The following is a 9,378-nucleotide window of genomic DNA, read 5'->3' as shown; positions in this document are numbered from 1 at the left end:
ATTAACTTCAATTTTAAATAATGTTAAACAACTTTAAATTTTGACTAAAAAGAAAAGCGTGGGTCCTGTTCAACAAAGTATGTGTCCTATACAAATATTAAACTAAATTTAAATTACAAAAGATCTTACAATATAAAACATAACCTGATAAATTTATTACTATTTTTTATTTTTAAAAAGCACGTTTTTAAAAAAGTTTTTTTTAAATTAATTAATTTTTTTTTCTTTTTAGTCCTTTTGAAGGTATTTAATAATTACTGAATAGATTACTATATTAATTTTTGGAAGATTTGGAATAAAACATGAAATTTTAGTAAAATGACTCCCACATTTGACCCTGTGTAGGGCGACCTGGGTGTCCGAGTCTCAATATGATTACAGGATATTGATAACCTTCACTTATGGCCCTGGCTGGCAACACCAACCACAGGCTTGCGACCTAAAACAGACATCATAATATAAGAAACAATAAAAATTATCTAACAATAAGATTCACTAATAATCTCATAAAAAACATCAAATCCCATAAGTGATAAGCTTAGGACACACCAAATGTAGATAACTAAATGGTGTTATGCCTGGAGGCCGTGTGAGGATGGAAGAGGGTAGGCAGAACAGAATTTTAACAAACAAAGTTAGTAATAACTTTTAATACGTATGTTAAAATAAGAAACGATTAACAACACAATGTAAAACAGTTAAGTATGGACAATAGGTCTCGTAAACAGATCGTAGAGCTGTTGAGCGCTGGACGACATCTGACCAATTAGCCCTGTTCTCTGTGGTTACTTATAGTGGTCGGTCGGCCCTGGACGGTGATAGTTGGACTCCTGGATGTCGTCATATGCAGAACGCAGAGATGTAAAGTCTAATAGTACTTATGTCTAAATAAGGAGTTATTTTAGATGAATGACCATATAGGGATTGTCATCGCCGTATGGTTATAGCAGTAGAATGGACGTGAAGGCTCTTTGCGTCACACGCCCCTCCTTAAGTAAAGAGGCATATTTTGTCGGATGTCCTCTTTAGTATAGTGGTGGATAGTGTAAAACGTCCCTGGTTGCGATATGATGAGCTGTCACTCTTGGTTGAAGTTCAACATCTTCAAAATTGGTAGGGTCCGTTGTAGAAAGCGGTTGTCCAACTCCGTCAGTATTGGTTGGCCTAGTAACAGACTCAGAGCAAAAATTGTATATTCTGTTATTACATGGGAAAAGTCTTGTCACAAGGGTTGAAACAAAATACAGACAATAAAGTATAATTATTGTACAAATGGTGTATAACAACATGTCATGTCTTCTAGTATTAGTTATTACATTGTATTGAAAATCTTTCTGATTAAGTTTATCAGGTACATTTAATAATGATTCAGATATACGTTTCACATCATTAAGTTTGTTAGTTAATACATGGTCTGTCAATAATTTGTTTACATTTAAAATATTTAACTTATCCGTATAACTAGTATTAGTAATTTTAATCTGTGGTACAAAATCAATGTAATCAATATTCTCATTAATTATATTTGGAATCAGCACATCCTGATTGGAATATGCTTTACAATTAATGGGTATATGTATTAATCCTACCCCATGGATACGGGTGTTACTGGTTTCTATATTTTCATTACAAGTTAATAAAATATTTTCTTCCCTGGTAATATATAACCAAGAATTTTTAAAAAGTAATTTGTGAAAAATACTAGTGTCTAATTCAAAATATTTTATTTTACAATCCAAAGGTAATTTAGGTGGTTGAAAAAACAATTCAATTTCACAAATAGGTTTCATAGATTTAGGGTGTAACGGTTGGTATTGCGGGCATAGGATAAAGTTTTTAGTACGTTTACATTGTAATATTTGTAGGTTGTTAAAAGTTGTATAATAGTCTTTACTTTTGCTAACAGCAATATAGTCATAATTAGAATCAATGTAAATATATTTATCATTAGTAACATGTTTGGGTAAAGGTATTAAATTGTATAAGTTTAGTTCGATTTGGTTTACAATTGGTATATCAATTACAAATACAATAGTTTGGTCCTTTGAAAATATAGTTGTCTCAGAAATCTTTAGTAACTCACCAACATCGGCGGTGGTGAAACCTACAGGTAAGTCAGTTGATTTTGGTAAATGTACTTTTATGTCTTTTAGAGTGTCTAAAAGTTCACTGGGTGTTATAATACTCGAATGTATTTGTCCTACCTGTGCGGCGTGTATTAAATCAGACAACAAGTTTGTATCAGAATCGTACTGGTCCGTTAAAGCGTTTAATAATAGAAACTGCTGTGTAACGGCAAAGCCTATTTCATTAAGTGTCGCTATATTGGTCAAACTTTGATTTATTTTATCCAATTGTTTAGAAATTACTTGAGTATTATCATTAAGATTTTTAGTTAAAGTGTGTAAGGATGTCATACCAGATTTAATGATTTTTATTTGTTTATCTAGCACATCTAATTGTTGATTTTCTGAGTTATGTATATTCTGTATGTGACCTAAGTTAGTATCTGAACATAGAGCGTCACATACTCCGAATAGAACGTGTGCTATGTTTTTTATAGTATTAGTAATCGAGCGTTTAGAAAAGTGTTTGTAGCTGGGATTATACCCTACTACATCTAATAATGCTTCCCTTCGGATATCTATGTTAGTTTTTGTAAGTTTTTGTTTCGCACTCATAGCAGTGCAGAAAGAACTATAGGTCTTGTTACTATGACTACCCAATGTGTCGATGAAAGTACATAATTTATCAGTTTCCACTGTGATGTTTGTTAGTGTTTGAGCGTTTGTAATGTAATTACTGAAATCATAATATGTCACTAGTTTCCATCGGTCATTCGATATTTTCAATATCCCTTGATGTTCATAGTAAAGTCCTGATTCGAACTTGGTATCAGTTATCAGCGTGGCTTGTGTATGAACAAAAAACGCTGGAAGGGTTGTGATCCAAAACATTCTGTAATGTATTAAATCATTTTATAATAATAACAATGTTCGATTATAAAGCAACTGGTCTGTGAATATTGTAGATAATCGTGTTTAGACGAAGTTGTATCCGTACGTATTTATGCATATGTACTTTAGAATCTTGTGTTAAAAGAAGTAGAGAAGTAGCTAATGTGAGTTTGTTAGTTCGGCACATAGTCGTTTGTATGTCATTTTCCTAACTAATCTGTCAAATATGCACCTAGTCCATTGTAGGTCTGTAATCGGGTGGTGTGGATGTATACAGTTAGAATGTCCCCTACCACAAAAGACGGAATGTGTGTGATATAGACTTAATACATTCCCTTTTGCGGTAACCACTGGACCGAGTTCTATAGAGAATAGCGTTCTACGTGTCGTGAAATTTGTTAGAGTTAAAGTGTATGTCCCTGTATTGGAAAGGTCTCTGGCTGTTAAGTTAAGCATTGTGAAATGTATCCCTAACTGGGTTAAAATGGTCCTATCAGTATCCCCACTCCAAAGAACGATAAAGGAAGCGTCCCCCCGTTTAGTGATATAAGATTTTATGTATTCCGGGTTAAGGTTGTTAAGGGGTTCGTGTATACTGTCATATAGTTCGGCAAGTAATGGGTATAGTCGTTCGTTAGTGGATGTCTCGGTCTTGCCGAAAATCCGTTGGCATTCCCTCACAAATTCGGGGTATTCAGTGGATAATTCAAGAGGTCTAGTGTACCCCCGTTTATTGATTACAATAGGATTTCCGGTAAGGTGAACTATATCAAACCTATCCAACGAGTTCGCTATGGCTCCCGAGACGAGAACTCGTTCTTCTGGGTTCAAATTCATGAACTCCAAGTCGATGACAATGAAATTCCTATATAAACAATGCCTTATTAGTATAATAATTCTGAACAGGTTTTATGACAAGTTGAAAATGGTATTGTGTAATAGTGTTTCAATAAAAAGTGAAAGGTCAGTAGAATAAGATAATATTTTTTTTTATATGAGAATAATAAAGTTAGAATATAAAATGTTCATGTGTTAATATTGTATACAAAAAGAAAAAGGTTATAATTTTTTAAAGTGAATTATTTACACATTTCTTTACGTTATTTATGTGTAGTTTTACGTCTTTCCTCCCCTTTTTAATTGTGATATTATGATTATCATGAATGTCTGTTATTGTAAAAGGTCCAATCCATTCTTCGCAAAGCTTATTTGCTTTATTGTGATTTAACATGTAAACTTGATCATTTACGTCTAACTCTAAAGAATTGACGGTACGGTCATATATTTCTTTTGATTTGGTTTTGCTTACCAATAAGTTTTGCCTAGCGATTTCATTTGCTAATTGCATTTTATGTCGTAATTTACATAAATAAGAGTCATAATTGTAAATAGGTCTTACTGGTTGTGAGAACGATGTGGGTACATTTGGCGGGCGGCCAAAAACAATTTCATATGGAGTATAATTAGTGCTAGAATGTGGTATTACGTTGTAAGTAAATAAAGCGAATGATAGATAGTCGTTCCAATCTGATTGGTCTTTATTTATATAGCACCTAAGATAATTTTTGAGATATCTATGCCATCGTTCCACTGGGTTAGCCTGTGGGTGGTAAATTGTGGTGTGTACTTTCTGAATTTTCAGAAGTTTGCACACATTAGTAAAGAGTTCTGACATGAAGTTTGTACCTTGATCGGTGACGATCGTGTCTGGTATGCCGTAAATGCATACAAAATGTTTTATGAAGCTTTTCGCAACTGTACTAGCTGTCGCGTCCTTTAAGGGTGCGGCAATAGCGTATTTCGAAAGGTCGTCCTGCATCGTAAGGACATAACTGTGTCCTGAAGTTGTTAGAGGCATAGGACCGACTAAATCCATAAAAAGTTTTTCAAAACTATACCTAGATGTGGTGGTGATAACCATTGGTTGTTTTGTATTTAAATGTTTTTTTGATTTTTGGCAAATGTCGCATTTAGATATATAATCTTCTATTTGTTTACGCATCCCTTTCCAATGGTATAACCTAGCAATCCGACTAAACGATCGCTTGGAACCCTGGTGCCCTCCTAACGGATTATCGTGAAATTCCCTGATTATCTGCTGTTGTTGATCTATGTCAACAATAGCACGTGGTTCGTTATCTGTATTAATTGATTCGGAATCCGATACGAGTGCAGCGGCCTCGTTGGCGGCGGCATCGGGCGGTGTACCGTTTGCCGTTTCGTCCTTGGTCGCGTAAAACAATGTAACCTGGATATTGCTATTAGAAAAAACGTATCGCGTCATAGCTCGGGTTTGTGCAACGTCTTCTATACATTTACTATTTAAATCGATATGAACGTGTGTGGTATTGTTTGCACATGTGTAATCCTTTACTTCTGACAATTTATCATAAATAGATTGGGAAGTAAACGGATTACTGTCGCCTAAAAAAAACAATATACAAAATTTATCCGTGGAATAAATGTATTTGTCTGATTGCGGAAATGTTACATCGTGCAGTTCTGGGTAACAAGTGGTCAATTCCTTATATGAATTAGCAAACCGGTCTTGGTCGAGAAATAATACTACTACGGTGTTGTCGGCTACGCTCGTTATAGTATCGTTTACGTCGGTGACACGCGAGTTGAGAATAATGGAACTTGTATATCGATTAAAGAAATCGTCAAACCCTCCTGTATACGTAATCTTGTGTATATAATTAGGAATATTTTTTATTTCGTATTCCGGGATAGCCCTTGATAACGCATCGGCGTTAGTGTTAAATTTTCCCTGTTTATAGACTACATCGAATTGGTACTCAGATAACTCTAGTCTCCAACGGACTAGACGTGAACTAGCGTCTTTGATATTGAATAAATAACATAACGGGCGATGGTCTGTGAAAATAGTAAAATGTCTACCCCATAGATAAGGCCTAAAATGTTTGACATTCCAAAGAATAGATAGTAATTCTTTTTCTATAGTCGAATAGTTAATTTCAGCTTTATTCAAAGTTCGACTTGAATAAGCACAGGGTAGATCCCTTCCAATGGGTCCTTGACTTAAGACTCCTCCCAATGCGTAACTACTTGCATCGGTGCTGAGTACAAAGGGCTTTTTGAAATCGGGAAATTGTAAAATAGGTTCTGTAGTTAAAATGTCTTTGATTTGACAAAAAGCTTGTTCGCATAGATCACTCCAAATAAATGGTACGTTACTTTTTAGAAGTGAAGTTAATGGTTTAGTGATCTTTGCGTAGGACGGAATGAACTTCCGATAGTAATTGCTAAGTCCCAACAGACTCTTTAAAGTTTTTGTGTTAATAGGTCGAGGGAAATTTAGGACTGCCTCTACTTTTCTAGGGTCCGGACGTAAACCTTGTGAAGAAATGACATGCCCCAGGTAAATCGTTTCTTTACGGAGAAATTCGCATTTGGCAGGTTGCAACTTTAAGTTGTGTTGTCGTAGACGATTAAAAACTTTAATTAATTTTTCTGAATGATCCTTTAAACTAGTCGCATGCAAAACAAGATCATCTAAATAGGCGTATACAAAAGGTGGGCTTAGACCACTGATAACGCTTTTGATGAGACGCGAAAAGGTCGCTGGCGCTGAAGCCATGCCAAAATTCAGTCGAGTGTATTGAAAGTGACCTTGATCGCAGCTGAACGCCGTTTTTTCACGATCTTTTGGGTCTATTTTGACTTGCATATAACCGTTAGCTAAGTCTAAAGTTGTAAAATATTTAGAAGAGCCTAAATTGTCTAGTATATCGGTAATATTCGGCAATGGATACGCGTCTCCCTTAGTTATCTCGTTGAGTTTACGGTAGTCAATACAAATACGAAACTTGGTTTTACCCGTTCTATCTTCCTTTTTTGGAATGACAAGAAGAGGGAAATTCCATGGACTATTACTATGTTCGATAATACCTTGCCCTAGCAATTCGGTGACTTGTCTGTCTACCTCCCCTTTTTGAGCTTGCGCCAATCGGTACGGCTTAAGATGTATCGGTCTAGCATCGGTTGGCGTATTAATTGAATGCATAAGTGTTTTAGTGAAAGTGAGCGAGTCGCCTTCAAGAAAGAATAGGTCTGAGTACTTATGACAGATGTCTAAAACAGAATCACGTTCATCGGGATTTAAATGGGTCAAGTCTAAATTATCGTTTAAACGAGAAATACGATCCGGTTGTGTGGCTGTGGGGATAGTGTCGGTAGTGTTCGACGAGTCTTGGATTACATTAACGTTTGCTGTGTCTAATAATTCCCATATACAGTCATTTAATGATAGATTGCGGATTTCAACTGGCGCTGTGTCAAGATTAATGACACTTGATATAACCTCGTTATTGTGTACTGTCGTAACACAATTCCCTAGAATAACATCATCTGTTAGATTTTTATTATGAAGAATAATATCGGTATTGTTCGGGATAATGTCGTGTGTTTGAATAGAGTAAATATATTTTGCACGCGCGGGTACCATAATAGAATTTTCGTTTGTTGGTAGAATCAAAATATTATCGTTTAAGTCGAGGACTGCACCATGAGACTTCAGAAATGCTTTTCCGAGTAATGCGTCAAAAGGTAAAGGAAAATCGTTTTCTACGATTTGAAATTCTACTAAAATTTTGCGGTTATCAATAATAAGTTCGATAATAGTTTGACCTAAGGTCTTTACTGAGACTGAATTTATGCCGTTTAAAATTTTTGCCTTGGAAGTATCGATCTCGACAAAACCTTTAAGTGATTGAATTTTAATTAAGTTAACATCGGCGCCACTATCTAAAAAAAATTTCCCGTTTCCTGCTTTTAAATGTGTTGAATAGCAACAAATGTGATCGTTTTCGATTTTTGTGACTAGTTTAATACTAGCGGTTTGAAAGTCACTTGCGGTTTTAATAGCGCTATCGGAGGCAGAACGCGAGTTTGTTGCCCTTGTGTTAGGCTGACGACGATTAAACGACGGTTTACGTGTGTCGCGAGCGTTGTTTGAATTATTACGCGGCGTTTGAGAAGAACCTGCGGAATTTGCGTTCGCTTTCTGTTCTTCGACGAATTTTAATTTCCTACATTCCGAAATATGGTGGTTATTTTTTTTACAATAAGCACAGATAAGGCGTACGAAATTATTAGGACGTGTTTGTTTATCGTTAGAACGGTTTTTCTTAAAATTTGGATTAAAATTGTCGCGTTTATGAAGCGCGTATTCGCTTTCGAGAGCTTTTTCTTCTTCTATCGCGACTGTTACCGCTGATTCGAAAGAATCGGGTCTTGTGGCTTTAAGGATTGTGCGTATTGGTTGAATAAGACCACTAATAAATACAGCTAATGATTGAGCTTTGACGACTGCGGCCATACCATTTATGGTATTCTGAGAACGACCTTCTGTTATAGCTGAAGTTAATTCCTGGCAAGCCTTTTCTACTTTTTGAGCATAAACGTTAACTGATTCGCCTTTATCCTGCCTGAGTGATGTTAAAGAATTTTGTAAATAAGAAACAGAATGTTTTTGTGCAAAGGTCGATTTTAAAATTTGTTTAAGTTTAGCATAATCTCCTATGATTCGGTAGCGTATTGCTTCGAAAGCTTTCCCGGATAATTTACTCAATACCGCTTTAAAAATAATGGGTTTTAAGCTATCATGTATGTTTTCAAAAATAAAATCACACTGATTTTCATAAAAAGAAAAATCTGTGGTTCCGTCATAATGCGGAATTATTTTGAGAGCCCCATCTAAATTAAGACTTACGAGTGGTACGGTACTACCCGAGGCGTTTCCCGTGTTGTTACTCGCAGTGGCCATGGTGAGTTAATAAAGATTTTTACAATCGTAAAAGAAAAGTAATAATAGGTCCTTCAATAATAAAAATGAGACAATAAACGTATGCTTACAGTTCGATAGAAGACATCGTAGCGGCGTTGAAGTTGAAGGTTGAGTGGTCGAAAATTTGGAGAGAGCCGTCCAAAGAGTCCTTTGAAAATGTGTGTTGTAGTTGAGGGTAGAGGTCGAGATTTCTGACACCACTGTTATGCCTGGAGGCCGTGTGAGGATGGAAGAGGGTAGGCAGAACAGAATTTTAACAAACAAAGTTAGTAATAACTTTTAATACGTATGTTAAAATAAGAAACGATTAACAACACAATGTAAAACAGTTAAGTATGGACAATAGGTCTCGTAAACAGATCGTAGAGCTGTTGAGCGCTGGACGACATCTGACCAATTAGCCCTGTTCTCTGTGGTTACTTATAGTGGTCGGTCGGCCCTGGACGGTGATAGTTGGACTCCTGGATGTCGTCATATGCAGAACGCAGAGATGTAAAGTATAATAGTACTTAAGTCTAAATAAGGAGTTATTTTAGATGAATGACCATATAGGGATTGTCATCGCCGTATGGTTATAGTAGTAGAATGGACGTGAAGGCTCTTTGCGTCACA

The 9,378-nt window shown here is 35.8% G+C and overlaps 1 protein-coding gene across 1 annotated transcript; it reads right to left on the bottom strand.

Annotated features, from left to right (window-relative positions):
- Positions 1–572: 572 nt before the first annotated feature.
- LOC126833171 (uncharacterized) lies at positions 573–9,352 on the bottom strand. Its single transcript, XM_050564314.1, has 2 exons — positions 8,835–9,352; positions 573–3,822 (listed from the first exon to the last, which is right to left on the bottom strand). The coding sequence occupies exon 2, from the start codon at positions 2,955–2,957 to the stop codon at positions 1,026–1,028; it is 1,932 nt and encodes a 643-aa protein (XP_050420271.1). The 5' UTR covers positions 2,958–3,822; positions 8,835–9,352; the 3' UTR covers positions 573–1,025.
- Positions 9,353–9,378: the final 26 nt, after the last annotated feature.

The sequence above is a fragment of the Adelges cooleyi genome, unplaced genomic scaffold (genome assembly GCF_023614345.1).
Source record: "Adelges cooleyi isolate 19-005CV unplaced genomic scaffold, UGA_ACOO_1.1 ACOO_flye_CR_arks_rails_tigmint_CR_PRNA_196, whole genome shotgun sequence".
Lineage (NCBI taxonomy): Eukaryota > Metazoa > Arthropoda > Insecta > Hemiptera > Adelgidae > Adelges > Adelges cooleyi.
This window is presented reverse-complemented; position numbering and strand designations above follow the sequence as displayed.

Excerpts from the sequence above, each read along its gene's own strand:
- LOC126833171 (XM_050564314.1), bottom strand. The coding sequence starts at position 2,957 with ATGTTTTGGATCACAACCCTTCCAGCGTTTTTTGTTCATACACAAGCC.